The 20,034-nt window shown below is 38.2% G+C and overlaps 4 protein-coding genes across 5 annotated transcripts; all 4 read left to right on the forward strand.

Annotated features, from left to right (window-relative positions):
* Window positions 1–1,147: 1,147 nt before the first annotated feature.
* LOC148087670 (uncharacterized) lies at window positions 1,148–4,759 on the forward strand. Its single transcript, XM_087790345.1, has 2 exons — window positions 1,148–1,337; window positions 2,790–4,759. Exons 1-2 carry the CDS (start codon window positions 1,319–1,321, stop codon window positions 4,388–4,390), a joined length of 1,620 nt encoding a protein of 539 aa, XP_087646471.1. The 5' UTR covers window positions 1,148–1,318; the 3' UTR covers window positions 4,391–4,759.
* Window positions 4,760–6,342: 1,583 nt separating this feature from the next.
* LOC148087671 (uncharacterized) lies at window positions 6,343–10,368 on the forward strand. The gene is made up of 2 exons (XM_087790340.1): window positions 6,343–6,440; window positions 8,344–10,368. The coding sequence occupies exons 1-2, from the start codon at window positions 6,422–6,424 to the stop codon at window positions 10,053–10,055; spliced, it is 1,731 nt and encodes a 576-aa protein (XP_087646466.1). The 5' UTR covers window positions 6,343–6,421; the 3' UTR covers window positions 10,056–10,368.
* Window positions 10,369–12,108: 1,740 nt separating this feature from the next.
* Window positions 12,109–15,761, forward strand: LOC148087672 (uncharacterized). Of its 2 annotated transcripts, XR_015711315.1 has the most exons (3): window positions 12,110–12,232; window positions 14,107–14,164; window positions 14,234–14,308. XR_015711315.1 is itself a non-coding variant. In XM_087790624.1 (2 exons), exons 1-2 carry the CDS (start codon window positions 12,214–12,216, stop codon window positions 15,262–15,264), a joined length of 1,050 nt encoding a protein of 349 aa, XP_087646750.1. In that variant the 5' UTR covers window positions 12,109–12,213; the 3' UTR covers window positions 15,265–15,761. The 2 variants fall into 2 exon arrangements, 1 of the variants encoding a protein (XP_087646750.1); XM_087790624.1 differs by lacking the exon at window positions 14,107–14,164 and having other exon boundaries at window positions 12,109–12,232; window positions 14,234–15,761.
* Window positions 15,762–16,622: 861 nt separating this feature from the next.
* Window positions 16,623–19,732, forward strand: LOC148087673 (uncharacterized). The gene is made up of 2 exons (XM_087790497.1): window positions 16,623–16,764; window positions 18,343–19,732. The coding sequence occupies exons 1-2, from the start codon at window positions 16,734–16,736 to the stop codon at window positions 19,452–19,454; spliced, it is 1,143 nt and encodes a 380-aa protein (XP_087646623.1). The 5' UTR covers window positions 16,623–16,733; the 3' UTR covers window positions 19,455–19,732.
* The last annotated feature ends 302 nt before the right edge of the window (window positions 19,733–20,034 follow it).

A 20,034-nucleotide genomic window follows, 5' to 3' on the forward strand; every position in this document is an offset into this window, starting at 1 on the left:
TTATGAGTAAAACAACAATGAGCAGGTAGTACTTGAGGATAATAATGAATATTAAATATAAATATATGTTAAAAGGATAGATGTTCAACATTAACGCCACAAATGTCCCTCCCCCAACACCCACCATCTATGTCTAATGTTGATTCAATGTTGATTCAATGACAGATTTCCAACGTTAAAATTGTGGCAGTAATTCAACATTGAATCCACATTGATTGCTCTACTTCAACCAAAAATAACCAATCTGAATAAAAATCAACATTGAATCGATAAAGTTCAATATCTGGGTAGTGAAAACCTCTGGGCTATGAACCTTGATGAACTTGGTTAAATTACCAACAATTTTGCTGAGATTTTACTGTAGAAATTTGAAATAAATTAGGGCTTACAATTTGTTGAAACTTCATTAATAAAATCCATGGACGAATTTTTTCTTTGTGATTATTATTATTATTATTATTATTATTATTATTAATATTAATATTAATATTAATATTAATATTAATATTAATATTAATATTATTATTATTATTATTATTATTATTATTATTATTATTATTATTATTATTATTATGTGGTTGTTATTAATGTAATGAACATATTTTACTGGTTTGGGTTCAGAACGTTCTACGCATGTGCAAGGGCCATGACGTCACGACTAGCTACACAATGAAGTCCCACCCCATAGACACATAAATACATAGATAGACACCGCATTGACTGCTCACCCCCACTAGAGCGGTGTGTATGCAGGGCGGCCATCTTGGTACAGTGCCACTCGCGCCTACAGTGCACTATATTATATTACACTATAAAAGTGATCATAAATCGCTCATTAGTCAAGCTTTTTTCACAGGTTTTTTTTTTAACAAACTTCAGACCAGATGGACAGACATTATTAGAAGGAATACTTTACTATAAAATATATTTAAAAAAAACCAAACATTTTGAATGTGATGATTTTGATAGAGGAAACAAATACGGACCAGCCCTTTTGGAAATTGGTCCAGAATTCAGCGAATAATTTTATTTTAAGATCGAGAAGTGCCTCCTTCCCTGTAGTTGTTAATGCGCAGCTGCCTCTGGTGTCACTGAACCAAGATGGCGGCGGTTTATACACATCAGTCTGCTGTCCATACGGCGTCTATGTAAACATGTCTATGTCCCACCCTGTCGTCCATTTTGTTCTCCGAGAAACACTGAATCCGCATCTCCGTGTTTTCTATCCGTGGATCATGTAACTGTTGTATTTGAGCTGCAGCTGTTTTCACTCAACATTCCTCAGGAACAGACGAGAGACGGAAGAATCCTGCAGGACATGGACCACAACAGACCAGGTACACGGACTGTTACGCTTTCTTCTGAATTGCTGCTTGCTGAGAATAAAGTAAAACGTTTTCCATTTATTCACATTCAGCATCTTGATTTATAGACTTGATTTATAAACAACGTTTTCCGTGCGTCTCTTCGACGTGAACGTCACATCCGTAAACACACTGTACGTCACATCCGGACATCGTTTAATAAGGTTCTTATTTAAACCTCAACATCATGACTCGACCCGATCTCGAACAGTCTTTTTACAGTAAATAAAACAATTCAATATCGACATACATCACTGATCTGATCCAGCCTTACACCCCAGCTCGGGCTCTGAGGTCTGTGGATTAGAATCTACTTATGGTTCCACGCACACGGCTCAGGACCAGAGGAGAGAAATCTTTTCAGGCTGTTGCTCCTAAGCTTTGGAACGATCTTCCTCTCTCTTTGCGCTTGATGGAGTCTACTGACTCCTTTAAGAAACATCTTAAGACGTTTTTATTTGTTCAGGCTTTTCCTTGAATTTCTCGAACTCCTGTGTTGTTCTCAGTATTTTCTTGATCTTTAAAGTATGTACTATTTTGAGTATTGTTTTGATTGTTTAAGCGCTTTGTGACCCTGGTCTCGGAAAGCGCTATATAAATAAATATTACTTACTTACTTACTTACATACGGCAATTGATTTGGCCAACATGTGTGTAAATGTTTTTTGCTTCAGCTTGATGGATGGTTGTATCATATAATGAGCTACTATTTTTGTGTTGATACAATGACATCTTTGTCGGCAGATTTTGCGTTGGATTCCTCGGTTTAAGTATTGTTTAAGGGTCAATTACGTGACGACTACTTTTTCTGCCCAAGTATAAAATAAAACAAATAAAAACTTTCTTTTGGTATACATTACCCATAAACTATACCATTTTAACTTTTGTTTGTCATCAATTACTGCTCTCTGAAGTACCAACACGTCATATTGGGCGACGGTCCAACCTTGACTTGTTTAAGGACAACTAGTTTAAAACACTGACAAAAGGCAACTAGCGTGAAAACCAAACTAATGTGACTTACTCACTGATTCTCACTATCTATGACCATGTTTTACACTTTACTTTTAAAGTTCTCCATTGTCTGCAATCTGGGCGAACAAGAGGTTACAAGAGCGGAGTCCATTACGGCGTAAAAATGGCCACACTGCTCCTCCAGCCAGCTGTACTTTCTCTTTGTTAATACAAGTCTCTTGGAGGAGGAGACTTCCAGGATTTATGACACGAAGTGGGCTTTGTTATGTTTAAAAAAAAAAGGGAAAACTAAGTGTTCTTGGTCATTTCTTTTTCTTAGTAATGTGATTATTTAACTTGTGACCTGGATTAACATCGTCTGACTTTTATCATTAAGTTCTGCTTGACTGGTGGGTGATAGTTCTCACAACAGGATTGTTAGGTGACACAAGTGTTTTTGTTTCTCTGCAGATGTTCAGCAGCTGCTGGTGAAGGAAGAAGAATTTTCTAGTGAGGAACAGGAGTGCAGCTCCAGCCTGAGTCACGAGGAACAAGAACATTGTCTTATTAAAGAGGAGGAATTTGATGATGAAGATGAGGATGATCCTCAAACCAGCAGATTGATTCGATGCATTAAAATAGAAGCCAATGGAGAAGACTCTGACCACCAGAGGTCACTGTCTTCTGACTCTGACACTGACAACAGTGAAGACTGGGGGGAAGCCAGCAACACTCATTCAAGTTCAAACTCAGTGGAGAATCCAGAGGTTCATGTCAGTGAAAACAAAGATGAACATCATTCACTGATCTTGGCCGGGAAACATGCCATCAAACCCCAGTGTGAACATTGTTCTGCGCATAGAGGAAACGTGATGAAGGACACTGACTCTTTGAAAGGAGAAACATCTTTCAGCTGCAATCATTGTGATGATAATTTGATAGAACACAGTCTGAAGATGCAAATGGGGGTTCACACTGGAGAAAAAACTCACATCTGCTCTCATTGCGGTAAGGGTTTCACAAATAGTGGGTACCTGAAGAAACACATGAGAATTCATACTGGGGAAAAACCCTTTACTTGCTCTCACTGTGGTAAAGGTTTTACATCAAGTGGAAACTTAAAGACACATGTGAGAATTCATACTGGAGAAAAACCTCATATCTGCCCTCAATGTGGTAAAGGATTTACAATTAGTGGGACCCTGAAGAAACACATGAGAATTCATAGTGGAGAAAAACCTTTTAGCTGCTCTCAGTGTGGTAAATGTTTTTCAAAGATGGACACCCTCAAGATGCATTTGAGAGTTCACACAGGAGAAAAACCTTACATTTGTTCTGAATGCAGTTATTGTTTCATACGGATAGAGGGCCTAAAGAAACACATGAGAATTCATACTGGAGAAAAACCTCACATCTGCTGTCATTGTGGTAAAGGGTTTATACAAATTGATCAACTGAACACACATGTGAGAGTTCATACTGGAGAAAAACCTTTTATCTGCTCTCATTGCAGTAAAGGTTTCACAAATAGTGGGTACCTGAAGAAACACATGACAATTCATACTGGGGAAAAACACTTTACTTGCTCTCACTGCGGTAAAGGTTTTACATCAAGTGGAAACTTAAAGACACATTTGAAAATTCATACTGAAGAAAAACCTCATATCTGCCCACAATGTGGTAAAGGATTTACAATTAATGGGAACCTGAAGAAACACATGAGAATTCATAGTGGAGAAAAACCTTATAACTGCTCTCAGTGTGGTAAAAATTTCACAAATAATGCAGACCTGAAGAGACACATTAGAGTTCACAATGGAGAAAAACCCTTTATATGCTCTAAGTGTGGTAAATGTTGTACACAGATGGAACACCTAAAGATACACATGAGAATTCACACAGGAGAAAAACCTTACATTTGCTCCCAGTGTGATAAAAGTTTTACAAATGGTGGAAGCCTGAAGAAACACATGAGAATTCATACTGGAGAAAAACCTTACCGCTGTCCAAACTGTGATGACTGTTTTAAGCAGAAAGTGAGTCTTAAGAGGCATATGAAAAGTCATAAGTAACTAGGTTTGACGCAATATATTCCTTATGTGGCTCATAACATCGACAGGTGGAGTTGGAACATAAAAACAATGATATGGACGCTATTTGAATGTTCCCGTTCCTTCTATGAAAAATAAAGATCCACCTTGACTTGGAGAACCTTGTGACCTCAGACAATCATCACAGTTGACACAATTTTTCTAATCTCAATAACCGCTAATAAAATTGAAGACTGCTCATTTAATAAAAATTTGAAATGCATAATTTTCATTTGGAAATTTTTCGAAACCGCAACCTTTTGGATAATGCTCCTTTGCTCTACTTATTAAAAGATTTGCCATTCAGGACTGACTTTTCTTTGTCCAAAATAAAACATCCAAATACCTCCATCCTACTCATCTTCTTTCCTACTCTTGTTTTGAAACCCCAGCCAGAATTTTACAGGATTCATCAAATGTATTCATATTTCAGTAGCTCTGATTGAACAGACAAAAATAATGTTAGTCACTATTGTAAATGTGCATTTTAATTCATACTGTGCGTTGTTGTGTAAACAATATGCGGATGCCTTTTAAAACGTTTTTTGAACATAACAAAAAATAACATTTTAAACAATTGGTAACTTTAAATAAATAAATAAAGACAAATAAATCTTACACAGCAACATTGTTGTCGGCATAATAACTCCCTGGGGGATCTGTTGTTGTTTGCTTTGTCTTCATTTGGTTGATATAGTTTGAATATTGATTTCATGTGTTGTGTGGTCGGCTGTGAGTTCTGCATACACGTGTTTTAGGATAAAATTATGTTGTAAAGACAATGTTTTATTGATTTAAAGTTTGCTATTAATTGAATTGCGTCACTTCAACTTGTGAGTGAACATAAGAACATGAGGGTGGCATGGTTGTTGGGACAAACATATTGGTTTTGAAGCGAGGGTTCCAGAGCCCCTCACCTCACATCCAAATGAATGAATTGGTTGATTTAAAGGTTGTAATTTACGGAATCAATTTAATGAATAGAAAATAAAATCTAACAGGAAGTCCAATCACTCTTTCGACGGCAGAAATCATTTTATGGAAATTGTCAGTACAGGATCTGGGCAGCCTACAGTATCCCGGCTGCGCATGTGCGGTGACGTCGCTACGGTTATCAGAGATAAAGCACGTTCAGCCTACAGTATCGCGGCTGCGCATGCGCGGGATTTGCTTTACCGTGGAGAGTCAAAGTAATCCAACAATAATTTAAGACATATTTACCTGCTGTAATGAAGTAAACACGTGACGAAGATCTGACCTCTGTTTACTTCATAAGTATTACATTTAAAATCGCTATTATTAAACGGATCATAGATAGATGTTTGGACAGAGAATAATTGAATCTAAATATGACTAACTGTGCGATACAAACAAGTAATTTGTTTGAAAATAATTAATCGAATAACTAGATTCATTAGTATTCAGTTATTTCTGATGTATCATTTTATGATGTACAAAATTGTTTTTATCAACGCTCGTAGTTGATTAACTTTCATTTAAGTTTTTTATAAACATTGCTACCATCTTGTGGCCCTTTAGTTTTACTACATCGATTATTCTAAAATGAAATTGTTATACATTTAATAATACAGAATATTCCAACTGTAAAAATAAACAACTGTCTTGGTTCTAATGTTTTGCAACATTGGATCCTCCAATTTGTAATGGTCAGGAAGACGAGGGTTGAGAGGCTTTTATGCCCAGTGTCGATGCTTAACAGAAGAGTGGATAATATGCATTTAATTAGACAAAGTCACCAATTGAAGTCCATTCTCATGTATTCATTATGTTTGACGATATAATAGTAATAATAATAATATTTATTATTATTATAAAACCGATACTGTAGGTTGTTGTCTCTGTGAGACAACCTTAGTGACGTCATCAAGTTTGCGACGTCACCACAACAAAGGTCCGTCCTATCATCCATTTTGTGTCTTCTTCTGCTTGCTGCTACACTTCACATCCCCCAGTTATAGACGAGAAACGGATCGACAGAAAATCCTGCTGGAGATGGAGATCAAGAGACCAGGTACACGTGAACGACATTTTAAGAAACGGATGTTTTAATCCACGTGGCACTCGCATGTTCTGATGACACGGAGGAAAAACTTATGTTTTCCAGCTTTCCTCGTTCAAAGATGATCTTTCTCTGTGGATTTTGAAGCTGACGTCATCGGGCTGTTAATGCGAGACGTTCTGTGCTTTGTGCTCAATGTTTTATTTACATAATTATTTAACAACTTCTCCATACTTCCGGTCCGTCCTTCTCTAACTTCCCACTATATAGTTCCTAGCCTGTGCTCCTACTACGCCCCCACCCCTTAAATCGCTGGTTATTCTTTTCTACAAAAGGCTGTTTTGTTTATGTTTTTGTTACAACCTCACATTACCTCAAAGAATACTTATTATTTCCTGTATAAGAAACATTCAAGTCACCAACTTGATAACCCTTATAAATACCCTTGGTTCAACATAATATTGTATCCAAACACAAATGTCATTCTTCTCTAGGGATCAGAGTTGACTACCTGAGTCCAAAAGATGTGCAGGGATTATTATGCCCTGTGAAACCACTCACAGCTTTCTACCTCTATATCCAGACTTTTTGGTGGTTATATAGTCTTTAGTGACGCACCTTTGGATTTTTTTTTCAAATCTTTTGCCATTTAAGTTCATAGACCTTTGGTGCAACACAAGATGTCCAAAACCGCATAGACTTTATTGCCTTTTTTCGCTTTCCCTGAACAGCTTTTCGTTACTGTTCGGCCCCTGTTTGGCTTCCAAAAGATTATTCAGCTGATAAAAGCGTGATATTTACAGGTGGCTCAGGTTCACTGCCAATGGTGGTTAAAGGGGCAGAAACACAACTGGAGAATAGGGAAGCTTACACACACTGAGATATGGGGAAAACGGTAGTATTGGCTAACCTCTGGTTCAAATTCAATATATAATTGGTGTATCTGTTGGTGAGGTAGCTTGATTGGGGTGGCCGGGAGTCTGAAGCACAACTAAGAGGTGAGTAATTCTCTTTTTGTTAAATAAAAAGAGTTTTGCCTCGAAGAAGTGTGAGGGCTTGCTGACCTGTGCTTTGATTAGTCATTTTGAATTCCCCACAAAAAAGCATTACTAGTTGTTATATTGTCTTGTTTAATTTAGAAAGAGAAACTTAAGATTGATCCTCTCAGTTTATTTATTATAGGCCAATTATAGTTGTTGTTTTTTTGTCGCTTTCAACGAGTAAGTAAGTAAGTAATTTATATGTATAGAGCGCTTTTCCAGACATTAATACTCAATAAAATATATACTTAAAAGGGCAAGATAACACAGAGAACAACACAGGAGTTCCAGAAGATCAAGGAAAAGCCTGCACAAATGAAAATGTCTTAAGACGTTACTTGAAGGAGTCGGTAGATCCATCAAGCGTGCCAAAGCTTAGGAGCAACAGCCTGGAAGGATTTCTCTCCTCTGGTCCTGAACCGTGTGCGTGGAACCATCAGTAGATTCTGATCCACAGACCTCAGAGCCCGAGCTGGGGTGTAAGGCTGGATCAAGCCAGTGAAGAGATTTAAGTATCAGAGAAATGTGAGTTCTTCTACTGACCCAAATGTTTGTTCAAGATTAAGATTGTTTTTAGCTTGTCCAAAGGTTCCCTTTTTCTGATGAAATGATTTGAACTTTCACCTGAATATCCAGACTAAGGATTTTTAATCCATGAAGCACAGTCCTGTGTACCGTCTTTAGCAGATTGTTCTCAGCTCCTCCTTGAGGCTGATCCCTGTGTTGAATTAGAAATGATATACGTTCTTATGTTGAAAACACAAACTTTAGATAGTTGTGTATATATTCATAATTTCAAGCCGTTTATTTTTGTTTTTTTGGTTCTAATAATCACGTTGTTGTTCAGTGACTCAAATGTGTTTGTGTCTGTGCAGATGTTCAGCAGCTCCTGGTGAAGGAAGAAGAAGATTCTACTGAGCAGCAGCTGCTGGTGAAGGAAGAAGAAGATTCTACTGAGCAGCAGCTCCTGGTGAAGGAAGAAGAAGATTCTACTGAGCAGCAGCTGCTGGTGAAGGAAGAAGAAGATTCTACTGACCAGCAGTGGCTGGTGAAGGAAGAAGAAGATTCTACTGAGCAGCAGTGGCTGGTGAAGGAAGAAGAAGATTCTACTGACCAGCAGTGGCTGGTGAAGGAAGAAGAAGATTCTACTGAGCAGCAGTGGCTGGTGAAGGAAGAAGAAGATTCTACTGACCAGCAGTGGCTGGTGAAGGAAGAAGAAGATTCTACTGAGCAGCAGCTCCTGGTGAAGGAAGAAGAAGATTCTACTGAGCAGCAGTGGCTGGTGAAGGAAGAAGAAGATTCTACTGAGCAGCAGTGGCTGGTGAAGGAAGAAGAAGATTCTACTGACCAGCAGTGGCTGGTGAAGGAAGAAGAAGATTTTACTGACCAGCAGCGGCTGGTGAAGGAAGAAGAAGATTCTACTGAGCAGCAGCTCCTGGTGAAGGAAGAAGAAGATTCTACTGAGCAGCAGCTGCTGGTGAAGGAAGAAGAAGATTCTACTGAGCAGCAGCTGCTGGTGAAGGAAGAAGAAGATTCTACTGAGCAGCAGCTGCTGGTGAAGGAAGAAGAAGATTCTACTGAGCAGCAGCGGTGGAGCTCCAGTCCTAGTTCTTTGGTAACAGAACATCACATTAAAGTAGAAAATGATCTTACCACCGAGATATCTTTCACTCATGTCCATGTTAAGAGTGAAAATGGAGAGAGGCCTATAAACGACAGCTCAACTCAACACTTTCAAACAAAGGCAGATGGAGACTATGGAGGATCAGAACCAGCTTCTGTATTGGAAACACCTCTCCAATCTGATCACCAGACGTCACTGTCCTCTGACACTGATGACAGTGAAGACTGGAGAGAAACCAGCAGCACTCAGTCCAGTTCAAACTCTTTAGAGAATCCAAAAGTTCATGATAATAAATCCCTGATCTGCTCGGAGTGTGGGACAAAATGTACCTCAAAATGTCAATTGAAGAAAAGCATGAGGATTCACACTGTAAAAAGACCTTTCGCATGCTCTCAGTGTGGCAAAAGTTTTATTAGCATGTGGCACCTGTCGACACACATGAGAATTCACACTAGAGAAATCCCTTTCAACTGCCCTCAATGTAGTAAATGTTTTTTAGACAGACAGACCCTATTGAAACACAAGCGTACTCACAAAGGAGAAAAACCTTTTATCTGCTCTCAGTGTGGTAAATGTTTTACACAAAGAGGCCACCTGATGAATCATATTAAGACACACACGGAAAAGAAACCCTTCCTTTGTCCTCATTGTGGTAAATGTTTAACACAAAGTGGGAGCCTAAGGGCACACATAAGGATTCACACTGGACAAAAGCCGTTCATCTGCTCTCAGTGTGGTAAATGTTTTACTCAAAGTGGGAGCCTAAAGGCACACATAAGGATTCACACGGGAGAAAAGCCATTTACCTGCTCTCAGTGCAGTAAATGTTTTTCGGACAGACGCACCCTAATGCAACACATGCAAATTCACAACGCACAGAAACCTTTTATCTGCTCTCAATGTGGTGCTTCTTTTAACCGAAGTGATAGCCTTAAGAGGCACATGAGAAATCATGCATTATAATCAAAGTATGATTAATACGGGGATGTTGAAGTGCATCCCAAAGAACACATTTTTACAGAATTCCCAGGGTCTTTAAAAAGAAGAGCATGCTCGGTGGTTTTGAGCCACTCTCAATCTGGAAGGATCTGGTGGGTGAACCAGGATTTGATGGAGAGTGGACCGAACGCCGGACTTTGGCATTTCTGAATAATTTGAACATTTTTAATAGTTTCTACCTTTGAATAATCTGGATTTTTGTTAACTTTGTAACTTGATTTCTGTAATTGTACTTGAGGTCTTGCATTGTCTATTTTTAATAATGATTTTACCTTAATTAAATGTATTGTCTTAATTCTAAGTTTCACTCTTCCTTGGATCAAATGAATGCCCAGAACTCAAGAGGGAAGCAGAGGACTGACTTCGTCAATACTATGTGTCTAGGCGTCTCCCAAGTGATCAAAGATCATTTTTGTGAAGTGCGTATCAAGGCGTGTGTTGGATGTTTGAGGCCTCGCGAGCCAGCATACCACTTTACCGGTTCAGGATGTGCTTGCAGCTTCCCACAAAATTGGAAATATTGGTTCCAAAGACCCAATGAATCTTCCCTCAAATCTTTTGTATTTGGCAGATTTTTGTTTGAGACTTGGCGACCACCTGAAGCCACAGAAAAGTCTTTCACATGTTTGTTCATTGTCTGATGAATTTAAGCACACATTTTCAGAAAGCTTTACACTGATTGCCCACTTGATAGCGCAGGAGAGCAACACAAACATGATTACAGTAATTACAACACCATACATGAAATCTGAGACTCGGCATTTAGTAAAAACAGAACAAATTGACATAACATTAATTCTGTTGTATATGTACAGTGTAATGAATAGTATAAACAAGAGGCATAAACAGAGAGAGAGAATAAAATCCTGGTCTCTTTGATTCTATTCAATCTCTATAAGAAATGTAATTTGATTATGGTTTAAAATCATCCAATTGTATGTTTAAGCATGGAAATGAAAAACTTGTATGATTTAAAGTGTACCGTTTTATGAAATGAACAACTTCATAATATCTCAAATTCATTAAAATGACACAGAATGTATTAAAAAGAATGGATTCAAATAAAAACAAAAATGTAATTTATAAGGAGAGCAACAGCCAGGACCATCTCCGTTTTGGGGATGGCCTTTAGGCATGTAATGTACACTAATCGTTTTGGGGCCTGTATTTGCTGTAAATGTGTTTTTTTTGTTTTTTTTTAATGTGTCAGCAACTGGATGATGATGTCGACAGGCAGAGGATCAAGCTGAATCCAATTTTGAGGTGCAGCGGTACATGGCAGAGAAGAACCAGGACCCAGCATCCTCTGCTTTACTGATCCAGAAATAAACCCATCTAACCTCACCTGTATAAATTAGTGTTAAACTTTATTGAAATGCCAGCAAAAAGCTGGCTAGCAGGTGAGTACACGCCTAAGTGCAAAGTCAAATGAAAATATATATATTTTTAATTAGAATAAAAAATATATAATTATAGACAAGGGCGAATAATAATTCACTTTCACTTGTATTTCATCAAAATCGTTTTTATGGATGAAATAACTAGTTTAAAAATGTGTGTGTGTGTCATCGCCTGCCAAATTTTAAAAAAATCCAGCAGATGTCAGTATGGAGTAACAGTGACTATACCGGCATCGGATCAATACCGTTTTGTGTATGAATTTGTTCACATGTTTGTACGTATGTGTTCACGGCTTCACCAGGCCTCACATAATCCCACACTTCATATTTGCAGAGCCTTTATTTCTCCGTGTCTCGAAAGTCTTCCTTGAGAAGTCAGACTCCGTCGAATTCTACTTTTACACGGATTTACGATGCTTGGATCAGTTGGATGACAAACACACATGTAAAGCTAAATAATGCCAGCTGAGCATGTTTGCTTGATCTTGGACACGCGATCATACCTCTGCAAAGCACACACAACAGTTGCAAAGAACCAGCCAGTAGGCGGCAGCAGTGTGCAGAAGTGTCTCAGAGAAGAAGAACACTACGACTCCATTTTGTGTCCACAGACCACAAGAAAAAACAGCTCCTGTGTGTTTGAGGATCTTCCAGTCGATTATCAGGAGTTTTGTTTTTGATAACATCTGCTGTTACGAGGGCGAATACAAACACTGCTGGAGATGGTGACCAAGACACCAGGTAAACAAACGCATGTGTCGCGTGTATGAGCGCGAGCCTCTTTTGTTTGTTTTGGTTTGTGATCTCGTGGCTTGAAACAATAATATGGATCACGTACATGTGGATGATAACGACGTGTGGTCGGGGGATGAAAGTAAGAATCGCTGTGTGACTGAAGGGTCTGAGGATCAACTGAGGAGACAAGGATGGTCTCTTATGATCTCCGTTTGTTCTGACTTGAACATGAACAAAACAATACAAATAAATCACTTAAATCAACTCCAGTCACAAATAAAAATATATCGGGTGGTTCACGTTGAAACATGGGTGACATGCACAGACCAGCTTCTAGTGGAATAACGAATAAATTGTGAGCGTTAATGTATTGTGACAAACATGCTCACACATTCAAATGACAACTTTTAACTTATAATAATATAATCATAATATAATAAATAATTATGGGATTATAAACTCAACTCTGTACTGTCTTTTTAAAGTAAATACACATTTATACCACTTTTATATCCACAATAACATGTACAACGATCACTATCAAAACAAACGTAAGTAATTATTCACAATATTGCGGTACATGCAAACACAAGTTTTAAATCCACAAATAACATGCTTACCATGAGCAAAGCTACTGTCTACTGAAAACCTTTGATGATTTTTTATGCCAATATTACAAGATTAATTCTTACCAAAGAAAAATGACATTGAGTTTTTATTTGTTCAGGCTTTTCCTTGATTTTTCTGGAACTCCTGTTGTGTTATCAGTTTTATCTTAACCTTTAAAGTATATACTTTATTGAGTATTGTTTTGATTGTTTAAGCGCTTTGTGACCCTGGTGTGGAAAAGCGCTATACAAATAAAAAATACTTACTCACTTACATTACATGTAGTATACATTTTGAGTTACATTTTTAAGCTTTGATAATTTCCTCTACAAGGTCTTTTTTTCACAGAAAAGAAAACAAATCATTTCCAGTGCATAAGAACACTTGCTAACAAGTGACAAAATGAATCTGATGATCGCTGCCTTTGTCAGTGTTTCTTCATTAAAAAATTCAAACATTATCATGTTATGATCACCAGCTGGTACAAAGGACAAAGCACATTTTGATACTTTAAATGTAACCCTCGACCACATTCACATAAAAACAAGAAGTCAGCGCATGTTACTGGGTGCAGAGTTTGGTCAAAGGGAAATGTTGTTTTTTTTTTTAAACGGCAGCAAATATTGAAAAACACAACAATCACACAAGACCATCAAATGAGAGATGGTAAAACAAAAGGTGGCAAGGATTGCTGAAAAAAATGTGTAACTCATCCTTTGTGACCAGGACACGTTTGCTTTCGGAGCTCCAGACCTAAACATTTACAATTTACATTTAGCACACACATTTTTCATATTCATGGCCTTGGTTAAGTACAAACTGAAACTTAAAGACTGCAGTAGGGACACTTTAAAACATCAAGCGGGCTCATCAAACAGTTTATCTTCCTACACTGATCGTCCTCCCGCAACGTCTCCTGGTGTTTATTCACAAACTGACAAGAGGGAGAAGTGCATGAGCAGTGAATTAAAATGTCCTATATCTACATCACTTTTAAGTAATTTGTGGGACGGCATGTTGGATACAAATGGAAAATAACACACATCAAACAGACCAGATGAATATAAGCAGTGAAAGATGGTTCATAACACCTGGGAATACCAAGCATCGTGCCTCTGTTCAGATGAGCTTTAAGTCGTTTTTCCAAACTTTGTTTATCGTGTTGTTAGACGGTTGAAACCAGTAGAAGAGGTGTCGTCAAGTGTTTTCATTATTTTCAGTCATTTTCTTCTATTACAGTTCCTCATGCTTTTTATTTTCTTCCTCTTCAGCCTCTACTTCGTCATCATAACTCAACTGCCCCCCTCCACGTTCCTTCCCGGAGTCATAGTTCGTTTCAATGCTTAGAAGAGTTTTCAAGCAGCATTCAGTGACTCAAGTGTGTTTGTGTCTTTGCAGATGTTCAGCAGCTGCTGGTGAAGGAAGAAGAGGATTCTCCTGAGCAGCAGGAGTGCAGCTCCAGTCTGAGTCAGGAGGAACATGAAACTGCTCTTTTTAAAGAAGAAAATCTCTCGTTCACAACTGTCAAAGTAAAGATTGAAGATGAGGAAGAGCCTCCGACTAGCAGCTCAACTCAACACAGCTCAACAAATGCTTGTGCAGATGACTCTGGAGGAGCAGAACCAGTCACTGACCCCCATAGGGCACTGTCTTCTGGCTCTGACACAGATGACAGTGAAGACTGGAGAGAAACCAGTAACAGTGAGCCAAGTTCAAACTCTTCAGTTCACGTGAATGCAAAGAAAGATAATCATAAATCACTGATCTGTTCTGAGTGCGGGAGAAAATGTGTTTCAGAACATCAGCTGAAGACCCACATTAGAGTTCACACTGGTGAAAAACCTTTCACCTGCTCTCAGTGTGGGCAATGTTTTGCGCAGAGCGGGAACCTAAAGGCTCACATGTCCATTCACACTGGCGAAAAACCATTCATCTGCTCTCAGTGTGGAAAAGGTTTTGCTTCAAGTGGACCTCTGAAAGTACACATGAGAATTCACACAGGAGAAAAGCCATTCATGTGCTCCTTTTGTTTAAAAGGTTTTAAGACGAGCGGGGAACTGAAGCAACACGTTAAAACTCACACTGGAGAAAAACCTTTCACCTGCCCTACATGTGGAAAATGCTTTTCACAGAATGGGAATCTGAAGGATCACATGAAAAGGCACACTGAAGAAAAACCCTCCAATTGCTCTAAGTGTGGTGCACATTTTAAAACCCGGGCAGACCTGAATAATCACATGAGATTTCACCCAGTAGAAAAGCTTTTCAGCTGCTCTATATGCGGCGAAGGTTTCGCACAGAGTGGAAACCTGGACGAACACGTGAAAATACACAACGGTGAAGAACTTTTCATCTGCACTTATAGTGGTAAATGTTTTCGGAACAGTGAGGCATTAAAGGCGCACATGAGAATTCACACTGGAGAATAACCTTCCAGTGTGGCTGGGGGGCTTACATGCTAACAGTATCTCAATACATGCGAGAATTCATTGAGAATTTATGTGAAAACAATGTCTGAGTATCAGACAACATGAGCGAAATGTTCCATATTGTTGATTTTATGTGTCTAATTGTGTTTTTGTTTTCTTTATTTGATGAGTTGGTGTTTTCTGTTTTTATAGATGTTAAAATGTAAAATTCTGAGAATGACTCTTTGAAGATTTAGATGCACTGATGTAAAATGTCAAAATCTGCTATCTATCTATCTTTCATCTAATGTCTAAATAATAGACAATCTTCTCTTCAACTAACTTTCACCTGCCTTGTTTTCTCCTTTTAAAAAGTTTTTATTGTTTATAAAAAAAGTCTCAATTCCTCATTAATGAATGAATTAGAAAACAACAGGATTTGTGAAAGGATGCAAGTAATGATTTTAATTACTTAACGATTTTTATGATATAGATAAATAAACTCACTATTGACCCACTGGAGGAGAAATTCTTTTGTCCAGCACTAATAAATCCATCCATCCAAACAAACATCCGTAAATACATGTAAAAACAATAAAAAATAATAATAATAAGGACAAATAAATACTTGCAAAGCATATAAAAAGACTTAAAATAAGATAATTCACCAAGTAAGAAGTGCATGTCAAGCATGAGGGAGGGATCTGTTGTGGCACCTTCTAGCAGAAGAACAAAGGATGTCTTAAAGCAGTCTGTTCTGCAGTGCATGGAGAGGAGCCTGTTGCTGTGGTTACTCTTCTGAGCTGCCATAGTGTCATGCATACAGTATATATATACTGTATATATGAGATACGATATTGCTTGTCAAAGGGCCAGACTTCCCTCTCTCAAAGCCCTTTTAAGCTCTACTGGAAGAACTTCAGTATGTTCTCCTGTCTTCTCAAAGATGGCAGTGCAGCGGCTTCTTGAGGTAACGGGTTGACTGCAACTGACAGCATGACTTTGGATTATTTTGACACTAGGTTACCGTAGTCTATATAAATAAAGTCTATTTACTATAGACTATATAAAGATGAACTAAGACTCAGCTGAACTGTTACATTTTGAAGTTACTTTGGACACACAAACATCTCTCTCTCTCTCAACAACGACAGACCAGGTTTTACAATAACATTTTAGACTCAGGCTTCTTCCTGGATCGCTATGGTACGTCCAAAAGTATGGGGTGTATCATTGCTATTCAAGTGCGCTATAGAACCTGATGTTTCAACTACACGGTTAAAAAAATGACCACACGGTGGCAGCAGTGTACTCAACAGTTCCCCGTCTGCAGGAAAGAAGAAGTGATTTCCGCTTCCTCTTCCATTTTGTACGCACAGGAGACTGAATCAGCCCCACGGTGTATTTTTTTTTTTTTTTGTTCGAGGATGAAATAGTCCAGACTTCATAGTTGCGTCAATGATCTTCTGCTGTTACGTGACCGGAAGTAAATGCTGCTGGCGATGGTGACCAAGAGTCCAGGTACACGAATGAGAACTCAATGCTTCAATCGTGTGTTCATTTTAAACTCGACGCAAAAAAGGAATTTTCGGATGTGAATAACATCCTCCTACTGGACGAATTTCAGTTAATAGCGACACATTTCATGTATACTGTAGAACCGCTAAATCTCACATGTGCGCATACTTTGCTTATTACGGTAATGCCCTATCCAGCAGACTCAAACATGTAAAGACATGAAGCTCTTTAAAAGTATTACGAACGTTTATTAATTATTTTTCGTGAAGAAATCCATACATTTCTATTAATGAAAATCAATAAACATTCCAAGATAGTCCTTTACATATTTTCACAATAAAAGCCCTTTGAAAATGTTCTTATGATTCTCCATGTGTTCTGTTTTTAAATGTTTCTATAGAAAACACCCCTAGTTTGGCATGGTGTGTAGACTACCTGGAAAAAAGCCTCGGGAAGTTTCATGATATTATTTTGTGTACTTTCAGAATAAAGGCCCTTTGAAAAATACTAACATGAATGTGTGTTGTTTTTAAATGTTTGTATAGGAGATAAATATAACATTAGAATCTCTGAATTCCTGAGTCTATTCTTCAGGTAGTCTGCGTCACTTTCAGCCATGCCAAACTTTCATTAAAAAAAAAATGTTTTTACTAAATTTATGATAGTTTATAAATGTCAGGTTCATTCATAGTAAAGTCTGGGTTTCTTCATGAAACATAGTTAATAATCATTAGTATGATTATTTGCCTTATTATGTATTATGCTCGGAAAACCTGCCTGAGACTGCCATAATAAACAATGTATGTGCGCACTATATATTTCTTCGATTCCAACTGGGTGCTGGCTTGACCGCGTTACTGTAGATGTGAAGTTATCATGGACATCCACCCGATGTTTCTTAGATTTAAACGTGAGAGGTTGTTTTGTTTATTTTTTACCAGCTATACAGATTTAGTCTTGATGGGAAGTCATGATGGAAGGAGATAATAAACAATGATTTAACATTCTAAAGCATTTTTTATCAGTCAAAGATGAAGAAGACATACATCATCAATACATAGTGGGGGTCCTTATTGACTTCAGAATGAAAGCATTATTAAAGTCTATTCTCATGATGATGAAAACGGTAACAACCCAACCTTAGTCAAAAAAAATCTAGCTCTGTTTTACCCTTGAGCCTGTGTTGGCGTCATACTCTGAACTGTTTTATTCACATACAACTGCACTTTGATTATTGCTCGTGTGTTTTCTGGAACGTTGACAGGTGCTCAGAGCTGTGTTTGTGTTTGTCATCACTAATCAGTCTCAAACTGGTTAGTTATTCTTTCCCTGTGAGGCAATGCTGCACCACCTGCAGAAGCCTCTTTTGTCTACCTCCACCTGCTGTAGACCACAGACTTTAAAGCTGTCGGTGTCATCAGTGTTGCTTCTTACATGGCTGAGTTTATATTCCAGAAGTATAATCCGATGTAGTGGATTACACGGATCAATTCAATGAAGATGTTCTTAGTGAGCAGAGCCTTGACTGGAACATGTTTCATATGATGAACTCGATCAATGAGAGTGTTTGTGTGTCAGCAGATGTTCAGCAGCTCCTGGTGAAGGAAGAAGAAGTTTCTACTGAGCAGCAGAAGGAGGAAGAAACTCGTCTCATTAAAGAGGAAATCGATTTAACTAAATTCTCCTTCAGTTCTGTCGACGTGACGATCAAAGGTGATGAAGATGAGGAGGAGCCCCAAACCAACATATCACCTGGAGGGATTAAAATAGAGGTGGATGAAGAGGACCGCGTAGAACCATGTGTAGAGGCTGATTTCAATACCATTCTGCACTCTGACCATCAGAGCTCACTCTCTTCTGAATGTGATACTGATGACAGTGAAGACTGGAGAGAAACCAGCAACAATGAGTCCAGTTTAAATTCTGTTGTCGATCCAAATGTTCGTGTCAGGGCGAATAAGGATGAACAGGATCTGATCTGTTCTGGATGTGGTGGGAAAAGTTACTCAAAATGTTATCTGAAGAAACTTATGAAAGTTCATAATGGAGGAATACCTCTCAGTTGCTCTCAGTGTGGAAAGCGTTTGATGGACACTGGAAAGAAATCTTTCAGCTGCAATCATTGTAGAGATATTTTCCCCACAAAAGGCCGCCTGAAGAAACACATGAGAGTTCACACTGGAGAAAACCCCTTAAAATGCCCTCAGTGTGGTCAATCTTTTACACGGGGCTGGAACCTCAACCGGCACCTTAAAATTCATATTGGAGAAAGAAAATTCAGTTGTTCGTATTGTTCTAAAGCATGCATGACTAGTGGGGAACTAAAGACACACGTTAAAACTCACACTGGGGAAAAACCTTTCAGCTGCTCTAAATGTGAGAAATGCTTTTCACTTAAAGGGAGCCTTACTGAACACATGAACACACACGGTAAAGAACAACCTTCTAATTGCTCCAAGTGCGGTGCTTATTTTATAAACCGGGCAGACCTGAATAATCACATGAGATTTCATCCAGGAGAAAATCTTTTCATCTGCTCTTTCTGTGGAGAAGGTTTTGCACAGAGTGCGAATTTGGACGAACACTTGAAAATACACACTGGTAAAGAACCTTTTGTCTGCACTTTTAGTGGTAAATGTTTTCATAGCAGCGAGGCATTGAAGGAGCACATGAGAATTCACACTGGAGAATAAACTTTAATGATGGCAGTATCTGAATGGAAATGCAAATCTTTCATTGACTCTCAGTGTTTTACACACCAACACTCTAAATGCACTGATTTTCCAGGACCAAGACTTTCTTTTCATCAGAAACCTCTTTAAGCTCTAATGGAAGAACTTCTATATAGTTTTATGTACTCAAAACCGGCGGAGCACATTAGTCTTGCTACTTCTTGAGCTCCTTGGTGGCAAATAAGAGCTTGATTATTAATTATTTTCATACTTTGGGACAATATAAACATGAATTCAGCCTCAGCTGATTCATTGAACTTCAGATCAATGGTCATCATTAATGATCTACGGCAGGACTTGTTCAACCCTGCTCCTGGATGAAAATAAATTACTCTGTTAGAAAATAAATATGTATAACCAAGTGTTTCAGTGTATTTAAATACCAAGAGAAACTTGTTTAATGACCTTGAAAGCTCACACTTCTTATCCTATAACACACCACAGCAAATATGTGAGATTCACATGGAGCCAGAGCAACTTCCTTTACAGTGCCTGTCAATATACACAACCTAAAAATGAAGAAAACGTCAGCTGGAGAAGT

Source organism: Callionymus lyra, chromosome 1 (assembly GCF_982586985.1).
Source record: "Callionymus lyra chromosome 1, fCalLyr1.hap1.1, whole genome shotgun sequence".
NCBI lineage: Eukaryota > Metazoa > Chordata > Actinopteri > Syngnathiformes > Callionymidae > Callionymus > Callionymus lyra.